This window comes from Vigna angularis, chromosome 1 (assembly GCF_016808095.1).
Source record: "Vigna angularis cultivar LongXiaoDou No.4 chromosome 1, ASM1680809v1, whole genome shotgun sequence".
NCBI classification, from domain to species: Eukaryota; Viridiplantae; Streptophyta; class Magnoliopsida; order Fabales; family Fabaceae; genus Vigna; species Vigna angularis.
Genome location: NC_068970.1, coordinates 20,048,116 through 20,071,887, shown reverse-complemented (window position 1 = coordinate 20,071,887; position 23,772 = coordinate 20,048,116). Strand labels below are relative to the sequence as shown.

The 23,772-nt window shown below is 29.9% G+C and overlaps 3 protein-coding genes and 2 non-coding genes across 6 annotated transcripts; all 5 read right to left on the bottom strand.

The window, feature by feature from the left end:
- Nucleotides 1–1,004: 1,004 nt before the first annotated feature.
- LOC108319155 (CASP-like protein ARALYDRAFT_485429) lies at nt 1,005–3,278 on the bottom strand. Of its 2 annotated transcripts, none has more exons than XM_017550193.2 (3): nt 2,878–3,268; nt 1,434–1,566; nt 1,005–1,352 (listed from the first exon to the last, which is right to left on the bottom strand). In XM_017550193.2, the coding sequence occupies exons 1-3, from the start codon at nt 3,045–3,047 to the stop codon at nt 1,158–1,160; spliced, it is 498 nt and encodes a 165-aa protein (XP_017405682.1). In that variant the 5' UTR covers nt 3,048–3,268; the 3' UTR covers nt 1,005–1,157. The 2 variants fall into 2 exon arrangements, with proteins under 2 accessions (XP_017405682.1, XP_017405683.1); XM_017550194.2 differs by having other exon boundaries at nt 1,210–1,368; nt 2,878–3,278.
- Nucleotides 3,279–9,182: 5,904 nt separating this feature from the next.
- On the bottom strand, nt 9,183–11,253 carry LOC108319174 (oxygen-evolving enhancer protein 1, chloroplastic). The gene is made up of 2 exons (XM_017550215.1): nt 10,942–11,253; nt 9,183–10,147 (listed from the first exon to the last, which is right to left on the bottom strand). The coding sequence occupies exons 1-2, from the start codon at nt 11,173–11,175 to the stop codon at nt 9,389–9,391; spliced, it is 993 nt and encodes a 330-aa protein (XP_017405704.1). The 5' UTR covers nt 11,176–11,253; the 3' UTR covers nt 9,183–9,388.
- A 7,916-nt stretch (nt 11,254–19,169) lies between these two features.
- LOC128195069 (small nucleolar RNA Z105) lies at nt 19,170–19,234 on the bottom strand. The gene has a single exon (XR_008246643.1). It is a non-coding gene; the product is annotated as a small nucleolar RNA Z105 (small nucleolar RNA).
- Nucleotides 19,235–19,307: 73 nt separating this feature from the next.
- Nucleotides 19,308–19,395, bottom strand: LOC128195110 (small nucleolar RNA SNOR75). Its single transcript, XR_008246683.1, has one exon. It is a non-coding gene; the product is annotated as a small nucleolar RNA SNOR75 (small nucleolar RNA).
- A 3,207-nt stretch (nt 19,396–22,602) lies between these two features.
- Nucleotides 22,603–23,530, bottom strand: LOC108319152 (cold-regulated 413 plasma membrane protein 2). The gene is made up of 4 exons (XM_017550190.2): nt 23,272–23,530; nt 23,078–23,185; nt 22,929–22,999; nt 22,603–22,850 (listed from the first exon to the last, which is right to left on the bottom strand). Exons 1-4 carry the CDS (start codon nt 23,451–23,453, stop codon nt 22,603–22,605), a joined length of 609 nt encoding a protein of 202 aa, XP_017405679.1. The 5' UTR covers nt 23,454–23,530.
- Between the last annotated feature and the right edge of the window lie 242 nt (nt 23,531–23,772).

The following is a 23,772-nucleotide window of genomic DNA, read 5'->3' as shown; positions in this document are numbered from 1 at the left end:
GGTCCAGACCTCTTGCGGAAATAATGTGGAAGATCCAAAACCTAAAATAGTTGTATTTGCTAGCAACAACATAATGGAGGCAGTCAATCAATATAGATTGATCCGAAATCTGATTCAAATCCAATATAGTACCCAGGGTTACATAAGAAATGTATTGAATCGATTCAATTGCAACTTCGAATATGGAATTTCGTCTCCTGATATGACATCGTTTGCGAATTCGCCGTTAAAAGCTCAATATTCGACGTTGTACGCGATTTTTGTAGTAGTGAATCCTATAATGTGTGAAGAAACTGGATAAAAAAAATAGTAGAATCTGAACTGGTAGGTCTAAAGAAAGAAAGAACATGACACAAGATAGAAAATACTCCTATGATATTTGTGGAAACGTAATATATAGAAAGTTCTCTTCATATTTCAACTTCGTAACCCATGCACTCTCTTATTAACATCAAGCATATGATATCAAAAGCAGAAATAATTTCTCCTTCTTTCATTCAATCTATCCAGTTATTTTAACAATCACTCCATCGACCTCTGCTCCAAAACTCCTGCAAGATACATGACAGTTAATGGAAAAACTTTCTTCTGATTACTAGCTGACAGTTATCACTAGTCACATTATGAGAAAAACTGCACAATTAAAGTTTTTTTTGCTTTAAGTAACCGCCACGCACGCTCTATTCAGAGCTTTGTTATTGTATTCATTACATTTACATCCAGGGGTGATAACAGGTTCAACTCTGATGGGAATAAGTTAGTGCATGATGCTCATCTGATGCAACAAAGACAGTTAAAATGTGTGCATAAGATAATCTCATAGACAAAGTGTTGGAGTGTGTGCACCGAAGTTTGCAGGAATATATATATGTATAAACTTTCTGTATCTATATCAATACGAGAACACTCAGGAGGCATGGGGGCTTTATATCTTACAATCAGTATCTAAAATAGAGACGAAAAGTAGCAAGCAGTAGAAAACCAAGACAAAGAATTTTGATATTTCTCTTGCCTGGGAAAAGTAATTATTACATTGTTGGGTATAGTCATGATGATTTTATTCACATGGAAAGAAAAAATATCTTTACAAAAGCAAATGACTTCGTCATTTGCACCCTTTTGATTAGAGCACATATGAACAGCAAGCAAGGTAGATTTTACAAAGAAGGGAAAAGCCAGAAGTTAAACAGACAAGAGGCTGATGAAAGAAACCAAGACAAGAAGGCCATAGCAGCAGATAGTTGATATCTACCGCATAGCTTTGCTGGGCAATAGGATCGATCGGCATCGAGCAGCAGATCTGTGACACTGGCTGTTGAACATGCTGCAGCTAATGACAGATATGACAAAATCTGGAGTGTACAAAAACTGTAATATCATTAGTGCTTTAGTATAGCATGGAAACAGTTTTTGAGGTCACAAATTGCACGTACCATGTCTCCCAAAAAGACTATCATTACGAGTCTTCGTTGGAGGGGTAAACATTTTATAAACACAGAGTATGCATCCACAACCAACAGTGTTATGCTCCAGGGAATTACCAAACCCATGACTGTTACCAAATAGCTGTGAATACCATAAACAAACACAGGTAAAAACTCAACTCAAGCACATCCTTACAAGATAACCTAAACAAGATATAAACCCTCAGACATTGCCAATGCAACTTTTGAAACTGGGAAAACATGCGTATACCAAAATCTTTTACCTTCTGCAAGCTTTATACATGAACAACGACTCCACAAAGAAATATGTCGTGTTATCACTCTCAAACCATGTTGAAGTGAAAATATAGAGCGATTAAGCCAGCATCATAGTTATCATAATTGCGATAAAATTGCACTACACGGATATGGAATACGAAAATAAGAAACATTGAAGTGAAAAACGGAAAAACAGTGCCGTCAACATTGAAATTCACTCAATTATCCAAAAGGATTTCATTTCAACAAAAGACAACTTGAAATAGTTCATTTTTATCTTTTCTACTTAAATGCCCCCAAAAAAATATAACGACTTTCTACATGCCAATTCAATCTGATTTATCTTCACCAATAAACATGTGCACTTCCCCAAACCACAAATCAGAACCTAATAATATTCAATGTTTCCAATAACCCTCTTTAAAGTCTCATAAAGGCATTTCAATGCAAAAGTTGAAAAAAACGGGTCAGCGGCAACAGATAAGAACTCACCATTTCAAAATGTGATTTTTTTTTTCTTTAACCAGTTATTCTCTCGATTTGTTTTTAAGGATAAATTTTTTAAAGATATTTGTTTTTATTTCAGCGTTGTTTTCAAAATCTAAGATGATATTAGTTAACCATTTTTATTGATTTAAATATATGTATTTATTGCGATATAGAAATAAAAGAATAATTAAAGTAAAGAAAATTTATTTCAATTCTTTGAAAGAAAAAGGGAGTAATAACCAAGAAACCCACTCATTAACTGTGTGCAACCCCCAAAATTAATTGAATAGGCCACTCAATTTTACTGACTTTCTTCCACAATCCCCCCCTTACCTTTACTCATGTTTCTTGCCCACGGTACACCACTCTCTGACACACCAATCACAAACTCACATAAATCCTCCAACACTTAGGTTCTGAAACAATTCATGACAAGCACAGATACATGATCTCAAATTCAATTCTTGCATAAAACTCCAACATCACGAAACAAAAGCATCCCCAAATCAATTACCCTTTACAAAATCAGATAATGGGGCATGATGAAATCGGCAAAAGTTACCGAATTTGGTGAAGCAGTGAGTGAAAGAATAAGAAAAGACCCCCAATTGGGCATATGAAGAAGATGAACAACATGACAAAACCAAAGTTAGAAACAGAGAGAAAGAGAGAAAGAGAGAGATACCAGAAAGCAGTGTAACCGTAGAAATCAACATCCAAACACATGAATAGAAGGGAAGCTGTGGAAAAAACTGTTTGACCCAATCGGAGAGCCAAACTGGCGCTGCTTCCAAACGCCCCTGGCAGCTCCTCCATTCTACCATGGTAATTCAACCCAAAACATGCCCGTAACATGAACCACCTTAAGATTTCAGAGTAGTATTAAGAATAATAATAAGGTCGGGGTAAGAGTGTTTGTGTATGATGTGTATTGTAAGGGTAAGAATTAGTGTATGAAAGGCATAAATGAATAACAATAATTAATAAATAATGTGATGACTAATCTCAATTGGAGAGGCGAATGAGTTCTTGCGATAAATAAAGTAGGTGTGGATGGTTCTTAACCGCTCCTTCTCTTTCTTCTTCTTGTTTGGAATTAGGTTCAATGGTTTTGTCGGCGCGGTACCTGGCTGGATTCGCTTACGTGGCACTTAATCATTCTGTCTAAACTGTACTACAAATAATTGCCTAAAAAATAACAACCAAAACTATGAAACCAAACCGGGTTGTAACTTCTTCACTTTAACACCACACTGTACAATTAAACCGAACATTTAAAATTCTCAGTTTTTACACACACAGTTAGCATAGATACCCAGTTTCAGTGCCCCCATAACAGGAATCTGACCAAAACCTGTACGATCAATATGGTTGACAGATTTTTTTCTTTAAATATATAACCAACTAATATATATTAAAAACACTTGAATTAAATTTACTGATTAAACAGGAGATGTACTGCGTACTGTACAGATGTACTCAATTTTTTTATTTCACACATATATAAAATTATGCAAATAAATAGTAGTGCAACAATACTATATTTTATCTAAAAAATAGTCAGTTACTTCTACAGAATAGGTTAATAACACCCTTTTGAATTTATAGTCTAGCTTCACAACTATTTTTATTAGTTTTTTTTTATTTAGTGATTGAATTTATATTTTAATTCAATATTTTATTATTATATAGAGTTGTTAAATGGAAATAAGAGAAAAATGTGATTGTAAATTAGTTTTTTTTAATGTTTATATAATAAAAAAAAGATTATCTATTATTTTACTATTCTGATGTCAAAATAGTTATTTATAAGAGAAAATAGGATATTTTTAAAGACAAAGAGGAAGTTGAGAAGAGATAAATAGATTATGTGAAGGAGAGAAGTTAAGTTTTAATAAATATATATCAGGATGATAAGAAGTTTGGAAGACTAAAGTAGAATTAAGAATGAAATCTTTTTATCATAATTTTATTTAAAAATTATTTTTTGAACTTTTGAGACATTTTTTTAAGGTTTAAAGCATTTAACATTTAAAAAAATTAAGAACCTAAAATAATTAATACTAAAATTGTTTTTTTAAAATTGTTTTTTTTTAATTTAAAACAAGGATTTTACCTGTTTAGCTGGCCGACATAGACCGAAGTAAAATGGAAGTGTTAAAAATTACGTGGTGAAAGAATTTCAACTTACGTGTATACATGGAAAAAAAAAACAAAAAATAAGTTATTGAGCATAAACTTTGGTGGTTTGAATAGCCAAAATGGTACATGAATCCATAAGAAAATATGACAGGAATATTACTTTGTGTATATACAAAAATCATTCAGACGGTAAGGTTCCTGGATGGAAGAGATTTGGAAGGAAGGAAGGAAAGAAATAAGAGAGTTATCATAATAAATATTTATGTCCTACAAAGAAATTCTTAATGGAGAAGTGAAGGAATTTAATGGCCGTATCAAACAACAATATTTGGTTCTTATGTATGAGATGAAAGAGTAAAAAACAATTTGTGAAAGATGCAAAGAGATTTTAATGAGTTCATAAAAAAAATGGAGGTGATATATATTCCTTTCGTAGAGATGAAGTTAACATGGTTCAAACCAATAATAAGGCTAGAAGTCACATTACGAAATATTTTGTGACCAGGGGAAACGGATGGAATGCTGGCAAGGAAGCATATACAACAACTTTGGAAAGGAACTTTGTATACCAATATTCGTTGTTGTTGAGAGAAACAAAGAAAAATTGGGTGGAAAAACATTTAGGGTTATTAATAATTGAATACCAAAGACTCAAAAAAATAATTGTAAGAGAAGAGGTTAAAAGCTGGAGGCATATACTTATAATATCATAATGTATTATCGAGTTGTTGTTGGGTTGTTGTTAAGTTGTCATTGGTAGTCGAGTTGTTGTGGAGCTATTATCGAGTTGTTGATGTTACCGAACTTATCATGTGATGTCGAGTTTGTCATGTATTGTCGAGTCTTATAATATATGTCTTTTTTCGGTTTTTTCTGTTATGTCTCATATCTTATATATTCTTTCTTTTCCTTTCCTTTTGATTACTTTATTATGTAATTTCAGACACATGTTATTCTTCTCTTTTTCCATTGTCTTTTTCATAAAGCTATGAGATCCCACAATGGTATCAGAGTCTAATCTCCAAACAATCCAAGTGGGTTGTTACCATGATGAACTTGACATTGTAGAAGCTAATAACACTTAGGTATTAACAAATTTTCGACACAAGAAGCCTACTATTGGTTGTCGCTGGATTTTCAAAATAAAATATAACTCTTATGTGTGGATCGTTACAAGTCACAGCTTGTCGCCAAAGGATATAACCTTTAAGGTTTAGACTTCCTTGACACCTTTGTACTGGTTGCCAAACTTACAATTGTCCTTTTCCTTTTAGCCATTGTTGCCTCTCAACATTGGTTACTTAAATAATTGGATGTCAATAATGTTTTTCTATATGGTGATCTTTAAGAAGATGTCTACATGAAGATTTTGCCTAGCCTTCAAACCTCTTCCAAAATCAAGTTTGCAAATTGCAACAATCATTATATGGTCTCAAGCAAGTGGATCGTAAATGGTAGCTACACCATTTTACACTTTTCCATAATTACAAATGATGTCTTTCTGATCACTTTCTTTTTCTACAACACATTAATGACAAAATCACGACACTTCTCATCTACACCAACGACATCATTATCACTAGAAATAACAGTGAGGAAACTCGACGCATCACCAACCTCATTCTTTTTTTCGTATCAAGAACCTTGTAGACTTGACATATTTCCTTGGTCTTGAGGTTTCTTGCAACTCCAAAGGTATTCATCTTAGCCAACGTAAGTATGTCCTTGATATGCTTGCTAAAACCAGCTTACTTGATAGTTCACCTGTGCCCACTCCTATGGTTCCTAAACAATCCTCTCTAGCTACTACTCAACCTCTGAATGATGTTGACAACGACCTCTTATCGTTGTCTTATTGAAAGCCCATCTATCTTACCACCACTCGTCCTGATATAACCTTCATCATCAGCCATCTCAGTCAGTATGTTTCCGTACCCAACTTTTCTCATCAACAAGTTGCTACTCATGTTCTTAGATACCATAAAAGTATCCCTAGTTTTAGCATTTTTCTTTATCGCAAATCAACTCTTCATCTTAAAGCTTTCTACAACTCTGATTAGGCCACATGCCCTGTTACGTGATGCTTTATCACTAGGTTCACTATTTATCTAGGTAAGTCCCTTATATCCTAGTGATCCAAGAAACAACACATTGTTTCTCTTAGTTCCTCTGAGGCAGAGTAGTGATTTCTTGCAAGCACGGCTTGTGAACTCCAATGCTTAACCTTCCTGCTTCACGATTTCCGGCTTCCTCTCATTTCTTCAACACTTGTTTACTATGATAACCAATGTGCGATACAAATAGCTTTTAATATGATTTTCCACGAGTGGACCAAGCATATCGAGATTGATTTCCATCTCGTTCATGAAAAGGTTGATGCGCGATTGGTCAAATTACTTCCTATTTTAGCATCCTTACCAATTGCTCATATTTTAACTAAACCCTTACCTTGCCATTTCGTTCATGAAAAGATTGTTGCGTGATTGATCAAATAACTTTCTATTTCAACATCCTTGCCAATTGCTCATATTTTAACTAAACACTTACCTCCTCCATCTTTCCAAACTCTCTGTTCTAATCTGGGACTACAAAATATCTATTCTCAACTTGATGGAGGCTGATAAGATCATCATCATGTGTTGTCAAGTTGTAGCTGAATTGTTGTCGAATTGTTGATTTTATCGAACTTATCATGTGCCGCTAAGCTTGTTGATAGGATCATCATCATATGTTGTTGAGCTATTGTCAAACTACTGATATTACCAAGCTTATCATGTGTTATTGAACTTGTCATGTGTTGGAGGCATTCACAAAAGATTATTGAACTTGTCATGTGTTGGAGGCATTCACAAAAGATTAGTATAAATGAGTTATTGGTAGGAGGAGAAAAAATAGAAGTAAACTTAGTTCAATTATAATACTTTTCTTAAAAGAACATTTACGACCAACATATCTGATAATAAAAAAATCATAATAGGAAACTTGTTGAGTTCGAAGGTTAATTTTTTCAAAAGGTGATTTGGTATGAAGACATTTTATATACACTTTTAACTCAATAATTCATATTATTAACCTTGCTTGTAGTGCTTATATGCTCATCTTTAGAACAATTTTTGTAAATAAATTTTAGAATAGGATTTTGCTATAAATGTTCTTAATTGCCTTCGGTCTCTTCGTACCAAAGAGACTCCTTTAATAAAATGTTAACGACAATACTATTGTAATATAGTTTGTTATTACATTCTGCTGATTAAAAAAGTTAACGACGATAATATTATAATATGATTTTTATTTATTTTATACAAGGTTGTAATAAAACTTTTGATACTGTAACAGTCCTGTAATATATAAATAGTCAATTGAATCCATTCTATTTGTTATGTCAGTTTTAGGTAAGCAAATTTCTTATCAATTAGTTTTGTAAAAATAATTTAATAAACTTGGTTACTTATAAGTAAACAGTTAAACATTAAAAGTTATACAAAACTATTTTGAGAAACTGTAACAACACACACCCGTCACGACCCACATATCTTATATAAATTCTACACCAATTAATGCTACAAAGACAAAATAAAATAAAACACTGAAGTAATTGCTGAACTCACAAGTCAAGCTCTACGCAATAAGGCCATAAAAGGTTAGTTGAGTCGATTAGGTTGGGGTTTATATCCTAGATATAGTTTCAATTTATTTGTAATTTCAATTTTGTTGGTAAGTAATATGTTAGAGCTTTCATGTATCTATTTTTTATTTTGTTAATCCTATTTATAATTTTTTTTATAAATGTAAAATGGTGAGTAACTTTTATTATTTTTATTAAAAATAATTTATATAATAAAGATAGTTCTATCAATGGTAATAAAGAATGACCTCTAAGATGTAAAAACAAAAAAACAAACATAATGACCTTTAAAATATTTTTAATAAAAATAATAAAAGTCACACGTTTTAACAGAATTTCACAAATTTTAACAAATGCATACAGAATAAGAATTTCAAAATTTTTAACAAATACATATATAATAAGATGATGAGATAAAATAACTATCATCCATATGATGAAAATATTAAACTACATGACAAAAAAAGTATAAAAATACTTAATAAAAAAATTTTACACCTGAATAAGCTTTTAATATAAATTCTATATCATTCTTCATCTTAACTTTTGTATGTACTTTAAATGTTAATATTCTATACATTTATGTTTTATTTTAATTTTTAGCATCATACAATCATAGTATTATATTTTATAATATTATTCTATGTTATTTAATTATTAAATAAATTTATTAATATCGGTATGTCAAACCATCCAACTAATCAGTTAAATAACAGTTCCATTTTAAAACATTGCAAACAAAATATAAAAATAAATCATTTCACTAGAACATGGTAGATCGAACAACCATTCGTTTGCCTAAAAGACCCCTTATGTTCTGTAGATTATCGTGATCTAAAAGGAGATGCTAAATGAATTGTAGTATTTCATTGACCATCCTAGTTGATGCTATATTTCAGCAATTTGGGTACTGTTTGTCTGTCTAATACCCCTGCCAATATGCTACAGTCTAATTACATAACTTAGTTGAAAATAGATCATGATGATCATAAACTGTTTGATAATTTCTCCGACTGAAAACTGAGAAAGTAAGCACATATGCTTGTGGTCAATCAACCGAATATAGAACATGAATAGTATCCTATTCAAGTTCATAGGATGGAAAAAGATGAGTTCTCTGCAGAGGTCAGTTATAATCCTCTTCAAATGCAGTGTTTCCTTGGTTACTAACATATTATATGTAACGAAGCATATTATACGATGCAATTGCAACTACTAAGAACTTAGGCTCCAAAACTCACACACGCCATCAATTTAAACCTTGAAACTTTAAGCATTGTAATTGGAGGTCGATATAATAATATACAACCATGACAGTACTCTGAGTAGTGCTAGGAAAGTTGGGTCAAGGGATAATGCAGCAACACGATGGAGTCACAACAAAATCTGAGCCAACAAAAAACACAAAACAAAGCATGAAAGAAACACTCTATGACTCAAGTTGAGCGTACCAGACGCCCTGGATCTTGACATCCTTTGGGGCCTTTGCTCCCAGATCAGTGTCAGATGGCTGAACACTCTCGAACACACCAATAACCTCACCAGTCTCAGGCTTGGTCTTGGTCACACTCAAGGTGATTTTTCCCGTGGATGACGAGGCACTTTTGTTGTTTTCCTTTGCAAGTTCTTCCTCATCTCCTCTTCCACCAGCAGGCAAAGCAACAGCATTGTCATAACCTGTGGAAGCACCCCTTCCCTTGGGGTCCAAGAAAGAGCTTCCACGGTATGATGGCACCAGAAACTGCCCCCCAAAGCTCTCTGGCTTCCCTGACGCCACCAACTGCTTGATGGTGAAGAGGAAGGGCACACGTTCGCCACCAGGTAGCTGAACCGTCACGGCTGCGTAGTCAATGCCATCTTTCTCCTCAAACTTGACTGTGCCATCGGGAGACACCTCAAAGGGTCCCTCGATCTCATCAAGAGTGTAGGTCAAACGTGTCATGAGCTTTGTGTTTTGGAACTCTAGTGGGGCGTTCTTGGCCACACCCTCAGCCTTCACTGTGAATGAAGTAGGCTCAAGGCATAACTTCTTGGCGTTGTATTTGCCTGCCTTAAAGGCAAATGAGTCCACTCCACCTTCAATGGTTGGACACTGGTTTGCTGTTCCAGTCCCCTTCACTTCCAGGTAGGTCTTGCTCTGGATTTCGTCGAAGGTTAGCCGCTTTGGAACACCTTCAGCACTTGCCCCCTGAAGGTTTTAATACCTCAGTCAAATTAGTTCTTTAAACATACAATATCACTTTTGTTCAGACCACCTTTTCTAAAATACCCATCAGTTAGCTCACTCTACTTTTGTTTAAAATCTATAAGAACTCACAAGGCCATGTCTTAGACTCTAAACAATATGATCTGCTGAATTCTAATAAATTTCATCCTATAATAAAAATAAATCTAAAATGAGTGTATTGAAAAGTAGAACATATGTGCATACAATCAGTAAATTAGTCCTGAATGAGTGTATTAGGACGGTGAAACTAGTCTTCATAACATGTTACACGAGGACTGACTTGACCGATGAATATTCTAAGTTGGGATTTACAAGGTTAATTACTATGCTTGGCACTGGCAGTGGCCTGGCTTCATAAATCAGTAGATATCTTATGATGAATATTCATCACAAGACAAAATTAAACTACTGGCGAATAAAATCATTCATGGTTTCTGTGCAACATTTGTCAACCACATCCTTAATTAAATGGACTGTTACTACTTACAAGCCAGAGATGTTCATCTGATGTATCCTACTAAAACGTAAAGAAGAAAAGAAAAAAAAAATTCAGCATTCCATAAGAAAGATGAACATGGGTGCTCTTAGGCCTAACCTTGAACTTTACTATCATGTGGGACTTCCCAACAAACAACATGGTATACAAGTTTTTTGGTATACAAAATAGAAAATATGAGAGTAAAATTGTGGGGAAGTTCATGTAACAGTTAATGATAGAATAGGTTATGAAATTGGTAGAAAAGAAGAGCACGTACAGAGACAACAAGAGCAGAGGTGGCAAGGGCGAATCCTGCAATTTTGGTTGCGTCAACACACTTTTGAGCAAAGTCCTTAAGGTCGGTCTGAAGGGAGCATGAAAGCTTAGCTCCAGCAGGTTCCAAACCAAAAGCCTTTGAAATGGAGTGAGGGGACTTTAGCTGCAAAGTGTTGGTTCTGCCCAACTTGGTGGCTTGCATGAAAGTAGCGGCTGGTTGTAGTGACGCTGCCATTGCCACCAATTCCTCAGTGTTTGTGTGTGTGAGGTCTTGAAAGAAAGCAGTTTGTAAGTGTTTTTGGAGAGTGGAGAGAGTACAATTATTTGGTGGCTATGGTGTGAGTAAGATAACGGATAGGATAAGGTAATCTCCTATTGGATGGCTCATGCTAATGCCGATGCTGCTGTGGCTTGCCACATTGCAAGCTTCTCAATTGGGATCAAGATACTATCTGTCACCATTTTGGTGACTAGGATCACATCCACCACAAACTAACACGCTTAAAAATAAACACGAACATGGATCCCAAACACAAACCACGAATCCTTGTTTGAGCAGAAACATGGTCCAAAATATACGATATTTTAATAATGGTTTATGTTAGCCTTTACCCCCGAGGAATATGTTTCTTCCAACACAAAATAATCTTTAGTTATCAAACATATTTCAGAAAATAAAAATAATAAAAAATTTAGTCTGTGGTAACGTATATCTTTATTCTCCTCAGTATTTCTCTGTCTCGCAGTCAAAACAATTCGACGATTGTAAAGGTATTCAATATAACAAACTTCATCAAAACTCCACACTTTTTAAATGGTTTCAAACTCAACGTTTTTTTATGTATAAGAATCATAAATGTTTTTTCTCAATCAATTTTTTCCTACTATATGCAGTTTCTAATGCATGCATGTTGTCTTTCTATCTCATTCTCGTTCAAATAGTCTTTATAAATATGTCATGTAAATTTCAAACATATATTTTACTTTTTTTATATTATTTTTTTTATAAAAGAATAGGCTTTATAGCAACATTTTACAACATGTATTTTTTATATGTAATAATAAAAATTAAGGATAAAGACTGTAATCATACGCTTAAAAGTTAACGTGGTTTATTATTTATATTACTCTTTGTTTCATATAAAAATTTTAGAACACAAATGAAGACCATATTAGTACAATGCATAATCATTATAATTATCACAGTCTTTTTAATTAAAAATTATATATATATATATATATATAAGAGTTTAAAAATGAATAAATAATCAAATAAGCTTTTGAAGTAACTCGTTTTAATAAATATAGAAAATAGCGCGCGTAGTACTTGAACTTAGCCCCCTTAACATTACAAAATAATGTAAATATTTTTATTATTCAGTATTTTGTAATATAAACTTAATTAGACATTGGTTATAAACTACTTTTTTTTTAATTTTAGTTAATATTTCAACCAATAATATATTACAAATATTAAGAAATGTATTCATTAAAACTACAATGAAAGAAAGTATTAAAATTATAAATATAAATACTAAGTTATCTAGATAATTAAGGATACCCTTTTAATGTTAATTATAGAAAATATTTTAGTAGTTTATCTTTAATTCCTTTCACCTTGTGAAAAAAATGTAAATATGCTTATTATGCAATTAATGGTTTTTTATTAATTCAGATAAGAAACAAAGTATATATTAAGTATAAAAAATGTAACTATTAAATTTCAGTTTTCTTATTTAATCATTGGGAAGTGTACCTGTAAAATGTTCTCAGCGCTTTGTATTTAAAAAATAAAAATCCTTTAATTCTTATAAAAAAAACTTAATTATATTCTTAATTTTTATTTTATTCAAATTATTTTTTAATTTTTTAAAATGATCCAATCAGATCTATTAGATTAATGTTAAATTTTTGTTAAATTTATACATCAAATCATCGTTTAAAAATTAAAATTAATTTAAATATTTAAACATTTAAGTAGAGTGATTTAATATATAAATTCTAACATAAATTTAATGAAAATATAACGGATCTAATTAGATATTTTAAAAAATAAATTAAATTAAATAAAAATTAGAAATTTAACTAATTTTTTTATACAAATTAGAAGATAAAAAATATTTTAGCCAATAGTAATTAATAGTTTTTAGTGTAAATATCATACACGGATCAATATTAATCTTGATAAGTTATTATGACATCATTTCAATCTACATATTAATCAATAAATTTAGGGTGAATGTGATACGCATATATCGATAAACATTAATTGTATGATTTAATTCAGTGCAATTTTTATATACCACTGAAAAAAAAAACAAGGTTTTAACCTTTTTATCTTAATTTGTTGTTGATGAGCTGTCACTGAAAACACGATAGTTTAAATCATGTTCATGATTGATAACTGTTGGAGACTTTCAAGGTTAGTTGTTATTTACAATTGTCATGAAAGGACTATGATTGGAATATATAGCATTGTTATATTTGTTGTTTTCCTACTACTTGCGACCACTATTTTTTTCAAAGACAGCTATTAGTTTTAATGGTCGTTGAATTGGTGATATGATGCTTGTAATAATAAACATTGGCGTATGTATTTTATCTTAATACTGGTTGAATTTAATAACTACCTTAACTTGTACAATTCAAGGATCCTTTAAAATCATTACTAGAATTTCATTAAAGTATATAATCAAAATTATTCATTAATCAAATGTAAGTGGTTTACTAAAAAATTATAAAGACTTTAATTTAAAATATAAGTTAAATATTTTTTTATTTCTTTATTTTTAATGAAAATTAGAATTAATCTATCTTTAAAATTTTGGTCCAATTTAATTTTTAATTTTAGAAAAATGTAAATTTAGTTTTTCTAATAAATTTTTATTAAGTTTATTTGACATTTCAAATAACATTTAAAATATCAAATAAATTTAACAAAATTTGTTTAATAAATTAAATTAGGTCAAAGTTTTGAAAATAAATTATTTTCAATTTTTATTAAAAATTAAATGACTAAAAATATATTTAAGTTAAAATATTTAGTGTATTCTTGTCTTTATTATTACTTTTGTTTAATCTTATATATAAATAATTTTTTTAATATTTTCTATTTATTATCTAAATTTATTGTATTATTAAAAGTAATTAACGGAGATTAGGGATAATAACCCGACCCATCTAAAAGAATTTGCTAGTTACTTGTCCCTTTATCTATCGAGTATCCATAAAAAAATATCTGCAAGTTTTTTTTATATATATATTTTTCAATTTTAAATAAAGTTACTTAAAACCTAATCTTTAAAATGTAGAATTAAATAAACAATTATTTTTAAATTATAATTCAAATTAAATTATTTACTAAAATTTTAATGCAATTCAAATTTGAATGATTTTACCAAAATATAAATTTTAAAAAATTAATCTTTTTGAAAATAACATCAATTTTATAGATTTAAATAAAAAAAATATAAACATATGAAGTCAAAATTTTTTTAAAAAAATCAATAATTATTTTTTTATCACTAGTAGCTTTATTTTGATCACTTAATGATAAAAAAAATACTAAAATAAAACTCACTAATAATTATTTTCTAAAAAAAATTTAAGAAAAATAAGTATAAGCAAGTAGTGTGTAGAATATCATAGTACATGTACCTACCCTATTAGCAAATGGGTAATTAAATATATTTGTACCATTATCTACAAGTATTAATTTGATATTTTGTCAAAAAAAATTATTCAGATGAATTTTTTTTATATCCTTAATGACAATATAAGAATTCACTCATAAATGTATATTAATATAAGATATATTACTGGTCAGCTGGAGACCGACTAGAAGATAGGATTAACCTAAGTCCTAACATTACACAATCCCTCAGTCTAAGGCTTTTCAACCCAAAGGCTGCTCATATTCTTTGTTTCCCAACATTTATACCTCAAGGTAAGTTATATTTAGGGTTTGAAGTTTAAGACGAGCTTTCAACGATCTATATATTTCAAGAATCATCTCTCATCTCAAGTATATTAATCAAAATCGGGTTTGACATCATAATTATCTTTTTGTCTTGACTTTGTTAACTTATTTCTATATTTTCTTACTATTTTGTTTAGTTAGACTTAACTATACTTTTTACCAATGGGAATCAATGGACTAATACAAGGTAATTTTGTTAAATAGTTGAACACCTACTTAATAAACCTACTTTTTATTTTGACAAAAGAAAAACCTTTGCATACTTGATAAATTACTTCCTTTTTAACTAAATAATTCGGATAATAATCGAAAAACTTTACATAACTTTGGCTAAAACATTGGACAATTAAGGTCGCCTCTTCTACTTTGATAAAACAATTAAGGTCGTTATCGCATAATTAAGATTAAATCTTTTACTTTGAATAAGGGATTAAGATTTTCTATTTTATGAGTTTAAACACGCTCCCTTTATTTGCACCAAATATTAAAATGAATATTAACAATATTTCATTTTTTTGCATTACCTTTCCATTAGCAACTCTAATCCATAAGCTCTTTCCTCAAAACTTCACATACTCGATAAAAACTTGTTTATCTAGACAATAACTCGTTGAATCATCATATTTGCTTCATCTCCTTTTTCTTATGATATTGTCTATAATTGTCCTCATTCTTTAAGAGAATAATTAACTTTAAAAAAAATGAACATGACCATTTTGACCTATCTTGCACTGGCTATCAAAATGTTCTAGTTAAAAAATATAAGATCCTAAACTAAAGTATATATTCTTCTTTTTTTTCTTTTATCGGGACTCTAAACTATTATTTTCATATGAATATTCCTTATTCATTATCTATATCATATTTATTGATACTCCATTAATGTTATTAAAATTAATTTAAATTTTTTAACGAAAATATTATAATTTACTTATTAATTGTACATTAATATCAAATAAATAAGATATTGATTAGGTGGAGATGAATAAAAAATAGGATCGGACCTGAATTCTAACACTACATCCATTAAAACTATGAAATGTAAAAAGTCTTTTAAATACATCAAGGGTCCTAAAGTATTATAGGTATTAACTAAATATATTTTCAAAGTGATTTTAAGGTAATTAAGTGCATTAAAATTTAACAATTATATCTTCGTAAAAAATCATAATATTTAATAATTTTATATTAATCTATGACAAAAAATAATTAATTTAATAATGAATTGGTCAAATAAAGTGAATAGCCTGCTCTTATCTTTTTTAATTTTAGTTTACATAATAATCTTCCTATGTTGTGTTCAATGATATTTGCATTCATGCCTTTAGTTTGTTTATTAGACTAAGTTCAATAAGAAAGAGTTTAATACAATTAATTAACATACAAAAATGTAAAAGTAATATGCATATATTGGAATTGAACACATTGAGGCTTGTTTATGCAAGCTTTTACAATCATAAATTTAATATGTGCTTTAAAATGTTATTTCTGGAGTAGACACAAATAAAAAAAAAGTGTATTAGTTAAAGTTATATAATGTTAATGTAATAGGTGTAAAAATAATTTTTTATTACAAATTTACTATTTATTTAAAGTATTAGAGGGATTTCTTATGTGATATCAAGTAAAATCATCTAATGCTATGATCATATAAGAACATAAATAATTATCAAAATGCTTGTGTTGAAGATGATTATTGTAAGAATTATAAAAGTTTGACAATAATTTATTTATTGAAAAAAAATTTACCGATTAATATATGGAAGAAAATAATTATATTTTCTCTTTATCACCGTACAATTGTTGTTGTATGTTTGTCTTTCAATTTCATAGTTGTCAAATGAATTATAATAGATTCATTCCATTTGTAATTAGTTCAAACCCTAGATTTTTCAATTCATTTCTAAATTATGGAAACTCATCTTTCATTGCAAATAATTAGTCAAATGATAAAACAATTCATCACATTGGCTCTCATATACATGTTATGTAAAGTTTTTAGTATAATTTGGATTAGTAAATAAATTCTTAGCAATTTTGTCTTGACAATTTTCTTTCACCTTGTAATATGATGATTCATACTTTGAACATATATTTTATCAACACTTTAAACTCTTTTCTATATAATATGCATTAGCGCATATACATGTATGTATGTTTAGGGTTTCAATATTGTTCTATGTACACATAAGTTATATGTGCCCAATTAATCCAACTTTGATTCCTATATGTTTTGTACATATATAATGAACATTCAATTTTTGCATCAGTGTATAAATCTCATGTAACCTTATCCCATACAAAAGGATTTACTTCTCATAATTAATTATTAAATACAAATTTTGGTTAACTGTCTTATATTTGACAAAATTTGAGTAGCATTTATCCTTATACATACACTATTGTAAAACGGTTTTTTAAAAATATAAAGCTTTTTGTAATTAACATTAAAAAATATGATGATTGTTTTGTAATTATTATATGTACATTATAATAGTTTTAAATTATCATCATATTCAACCATGATTGGTTTTTAATTGTAACTATACACAATAGTTTTTAGTCATATAATTGTTATTGTACGATTTGTTTTTTTCTATTGCACAAAATGCATTAACATTTCATCACTTTTCTTTCCTTTTCTTCTCTTACACCTCTCACTAACTCCATTGATTCACCTCCACCAATGTGCTTCAATTATCAGTGATATTGTGAAAAAGATAGTTTGGTTTAAAATTGTTTGTATCAATTATTTTTTTGAATGCATTATAATTACATAAGGTATTTGTATTTACAAATAATATCAATATAACATACATTTAAGTAGGACACAAACTTATTTTTGCAACCATTGCTAAATCGTTTTTTTAATATAGACTCTCACATAACTTTTGTGATCAATAAAAGTATACAACATCATTTAGGGTTTGGGGAATTATATGTGTTGGGTTTCTTATATTACCAATGATTGATACCAGGGCTGATTTAGTTGTTTAGCAAACCTATATCATAATTAAATATGATTATGAGACCATAAAAATTTATATGAACCCAATTTCACATTGACATGTGTTCAATATAATTTCTAGTGATATTCACCAACCAAAACAAGATAAAAAGCTTTAAATAACTAAATTTTTTTGTTATTAAACAAATACTTAAAAATTGTCAAATAAACTTTCAAAAAAAAAAATACATATATATATATATATATATATATATATTTTTTACTTTTACCATCATTTCTTATGCTTGCTTTTAATCAATTTAATATGTCAAAAACATTTTCTTCTAAAAATTAATTTAAACCCAAGAACATCTTATTTTTATTCAAAGTTAATTTTTTATTTATGCTACTATATTAAAATGATTACTATTTAATAACCACCTATCTAAATTCAAATCATTAATCATTTATAAAAACACATAATTATTTTAAATCTATAATAATTTTATTTAAAGTGAAAAATAAAATAAAAAAGTTGTTGTAACCAAAAAGAAAAGTTCATTTATATACAGTTACAGAAATAAATTTTATTTATTTTATAAAAAGTTTTATGATTAAAATAAATAATTAAGTCTAGAAAACATTTAAATTGAAAAAAAAAAACTTAAATTTTAAAAAATAATTACTTTAAAAATACAAGTAATTAAACAAATATTTTAATTTTAAAAAATATTTATTAAAAAAGTAAAATTAGAAAATAAATATCAACACAAAAAAATATAGTTAAATATAGGTATATAAATAATAATAAAAACATTTTCTAAATTCTATTTTTTAATAACTTTCTTAATTGAAATAATTAATATTTAATTAAAAAATATTTATATAATAAAAAAGTGATACAAATTACTTATTTTAATATTTTATTAAGAATAGTTATTTTATAATTTATTAAATTTGTTACAATTAAAAAAAAATGGAAAATATGATTAATAAATATTATCAGTATCTCCTTCCTACTGGTGTGGATAATTACAACTCCAAGATAATTACAACTCCACCATGCAAACAGCAGTTACCATAGCAAAATCCAGTAGAAGTTTCAACATTCATCATCCTATTTCTTCTTCAGAGACATAAAAGTAACTCACATAAATGAAATCACCAACCAAAACAGGCAAAAGACTCAAAAATATGATCAGGCTTGATTGCGTTTGAAACAAAACCTTGAAAAACTCAACACTCCACACACCATCCATACCATCAGCGCTACACAGTTGAAAAATAATTACATAACCGGCATTCAGAATGAGTAGGAGGATTAGATTCATCATATGAATCTATTCAAAACTATCATCATCATGCCAATTAATCACCAAAAAAAATTTAGATGAATTCAAGAAAAATAAATTAAATAGCTTAATGGAAGGGAAGAGTGGAATCCTCTCAGACAAATGCCTCGATTTGTCGTCAGAATTGTAAGAATGGATTAGATCGGACTCGTCATCATTATTTGATCATCACCGAGAAAACCACACCTTCACCGTAAGTTCACCGAAAAAGCGATTCACAAAACAGTATAAACTAAATCTAATCAAGTAAATCGAACACATAAATACAAAATACAAAATAGACTAAAAATAACAACAAAATTTTAAAAAGTGAAACTTTGTTCATGCTTCCTGCGCAACTGAATTGCTAAAGAGGGATCACAGTTTCGCTTTTATAGGCGTTTGGATCTGTGAAGGAAGATTTAGGGTTTGGCACAGCCGTAAGGGTTTAATGGCTTCATTTACTGGCCCACGAGTTGAATGGGCCTGATCGTCTTAAAGTTCGTTACATTTACATATATTTCACGTTTTTTTAATACTTCCAAAATACTCTTATTTTCTCTCATCATAAATTATCATTTCTTTCTTTACATTTTATGAAAAATATTTAATATAATATAATTTTTAGATTATAAAGAATAAATTTTTAAAAATAATTTTTATTTTACTCTTTTGTAATTAAAATATTAGGCAAAGGATACAGAAAGCAAAATGGAGAGTATAAAAAGTATGGGCCATACTTTAATTTAAAACGCGTTGGGCCTAACAAATAGATGAAAATTGGAAATTACTTCCTGCACCCTATCACTCTTTTTCCTGCATCCCATCATTTAGTATCCTTCAAACTTTTATTTGAAATGTGTGTCAATGAAAGAAAACAACAGAAGGAACGGTGCTTCGTTATTAGAGAAGGTTGTTAATTAGTTGGTGCATTTTAACATTGTTGAGTTGATGAAGGAGCGTTGGTCTTTGAAGAAAAAGCGGGCACATGGTTGAAGTGGTTGAAGGTAATAGCCAGGTATGAAGTGAGCTTTTCAAAGTGGGGTGAACTGGTGAGTAAATGGGTCACCGGAAATCAGTTTTTAGAAATATAGTTATGGAAAATTTTATCCAAAATTGATGAGGAAGTGCGAAAATTTTGTTTCTTCCATGACGAGGCACAATGGTTCGTCGTGTTGAGGAGATTTGGTTGTGGTGCTCGTGGTTAGAGTTCGCCATGGAGGGCAGTGGTGGTTTACTGGTGGTGACATAAGGACGAATTTGCGATCTGCAGTGGTTTTTGATAGTGGCACCATAAAGGGGATATAGGTGTGTCATTGTGTGATGTATATTTTTCAACGTTATTGACTTGGTGGTCAGTGCAGAGGCAGACATGGTTGTGGTGGCTCATGGTTCTATGATGATTCTTGGAGTTGCGGGAAGGAACGGTGGCGAAGCGAAATAGAATAGTGCGATATAGGGTTTTGGGGTAGGCGATTGGGTTTTGGGTTTCTTTGCAGGTTCGCAAGCATTGTTATGGTGTGCTTCACTGCCAAAAATATAAAACCCTAAAAGAGAAAAGAAAAAGGAATGAGAAAAAAAGATGAACATTTACCCAAGAACTTTATTGACAAATTTTTTTATGAGTAATTACTGATGAATTTATCGATGGAAAAATTTATCGATAATGACTGATAAAACAGGAAAATCGTTGGTAAAATTTAACGATGGATTTTTAATGTTGGTAAACCTTTAATAATTTTAATTTATCGAATTATCGATAAATTTTGACATTGATATAACATTAATTTTTCTTGTAGTGACTGGTGAAGTAAGATTTGCGAGTGTGATAATGAGAGTTTACAAGGTTGTTAAATCTTGGTTATGTTCTTTAGTTGCTCGTGGGTCGTGTGATGGTAGTCATCTTTGTGGTGTAGGGTTCTATGACGACGTTTCTAGTGGTAACAATGATATTTTTGTAGGGAGAAACTCATAATGTGCAAATATGTGAAAGATGGCGTGTCTTAGTTATACTTCGATCTGCATTAGGTAGTTTCAATGACGAGAGGTGATAGAGAAAAGAAGTTGGTACTATGGTTGGTTGGTTCACATAGAGAGATGTTTAGGTGGTGGTGTTGTATTCAACATTAGTGTGTTGCGAGGTGGTTGAATGATGGGTTTGTTGTATAAAATATTTTTTCATATCGACTACGTGTTTAACCAGTATAAAAAGTAGTAATTTTTACATCAATTTTAACCAGTATAAAAAGTAGTAACTTTTACATCAATTTTGGAACCATTATAAAAAGTAGAAATTTTTTATATCCTATACTTTTATACTAATTTTATAATCAGTATAAAAAATGTTTTTTAATCAGTATAACAAGTCTTTTTCACATTAATTTATACGAGTACACAAAAGAAATATCAAACACTTTAAAGTGATTCCGACATAGCCTCGAAAGATCACAGTGATGATGCTCCGAGATCTTTTGCACCAAAAAGTGCAATGCAACACTTTCTCCAATGTCAACAATGTCAGGTGAGGGATCAAACGCAAGAAAAAGCACAAATAAAAAAAAATCCTAAAAAAGAATAATCGCAACAAATTTAAAAACATGGCAAAGGTTTTGCCATAAACCTTGCTTTGATACGAAACCTCAAGCTATTGCAACTATTACGAGAATCTTTTAATGTGTTTTTTAGTTTCAAACTCTTACTCTCATAAACTTTGATAGAATAGTATATTATAATCCCAAATTTTATAGAATAATTCAAAAATTGACTGATAAAATGGATCATGTTTATAAAAATATTGATTTAACATCAATGTCTATTTTAACCCACATATTTGGAAAATTATCAACAATTTAAAGTTTCAAACCTTTAGTTGAAATGTAAAAAAAAACGTAATTACTCAAATCAATTTCAAATTACACACTAATGTTTAATTAACATATATATTTCGATTTATCTATGTAAAAATTAAAATGGTAATATATCATACATAATTTTTTATGTAATAATAATATTCCGTGCTTTCAATGTTTGCGTCTTTTAAAATTATTATTTATTTTATTCACAAAAGTTTACCGATTCTTTACTAAACAAATAAAGACTAAAAAAGTATACAGAATTCAATTTTTTTTCCATCCATGAAAATTCAAGAAAATTAGTTATTAGCTATTTTTTGCCTTAATATTCCAAAATAGTGTTCAAAATAAATTTTGCAGGAGAGGATTCGCTGAATGTTCAGAACTGCCGAGGGAAATTATGTTAAATTCTACATAGGTGTGATAATGGAGTTATTTTGTGAAGACTAGTAACAAACTTCACCATCTAAAGTTTTATTTTTCTAACAGATTACATCATCACCAACTGCTATGTCTTGTATTTTTTTTCTTTGATGTCAATGATGCCTTATACTTAATGGATAATGAATGCACAAATAGGATAGACAATGAGGAGGAGGATGCCAAGAGTATTTGATATTCCATGTTTCTGTGTGAAAGAATTTCTGAATCCACCAGAAGCCCTGATATGTTCTTGTAGAAGGTAACAACCAATGAAAAGATCAATCGCTAATCCAATCCAGTTATTCCTTAATTTCTGAGCAAATATGTCGGGGGCTACTATCAAAATAAGAATCATTGAACCAGGAATTTCCAGCCAATCTGCACGTCATTTACGACACTAGTTATGCAAAATTGATCATGCATATTGAAACAAGGCTTAGAAATAGTTAAGCATACCAGGAAAATGTCTAGGGAAGAAAAGCCTCAGCACAACTGCGACGAATGCAATCCATTTTCCCACATCACCTCTGAACGATTATACTAAATCAATGTATATTTTGTAAAGCGATAACAAAAGAAAGAGAAACTATAAATGTCATGGTCACCTTAAAAAGGAGAACAGCGATTCAGGAAAGCTGAAAAATATATAAGGCACTAATAACGCTGTCAATATATTCGTCCTCCAGTTTGTGCTATCCAGTATCAGCAAATAACTGAAACAAATATTTGTCTAAGAACTCAATTAAATTAACATAAATATTAATCTTATATTTTTAAGAGGCAAGAAATTTGAACTTACATGGCAGCGAAGGAAGCGAGCCATTTAAAGAAAGAACCGCCAAAGGCTTTGCCTCCTACCAGGGTTGCATCGTGGAGGAGCTTCTTGGCCGCAAGCTTTAGCTCGTTTAGATCGGAATCAATTAAACTATCAACTACAGTATCGCTTTTCGTATCCACGTACTGTTGTAATATTCTACGCATTGTGCTTCTGATCTCTGCTCACAATTCACCACCAATGAATGAATGCAGTAAGTCGTTGATGTGCAGTGATGGAGAACGATAAGGGTATGGAGAGTTTGAAAGTGAGGAAGTGTAGAATGTTGTGTTATATATGATATGAGGTCCTAATTCGTTGTTTGGACCAATGGTGAGGGAATGTAAAACTATGCGAACTTTCGGATCCTCTTCGCTTTCACTCTTTTTATGTTTACCATGTCCTATTACGGGTTTGTGATCCAAATTGCATTCCGTCCTTTTCTTTAACATCTTGCAAACTGTCATTAATACTATATGCAAAATA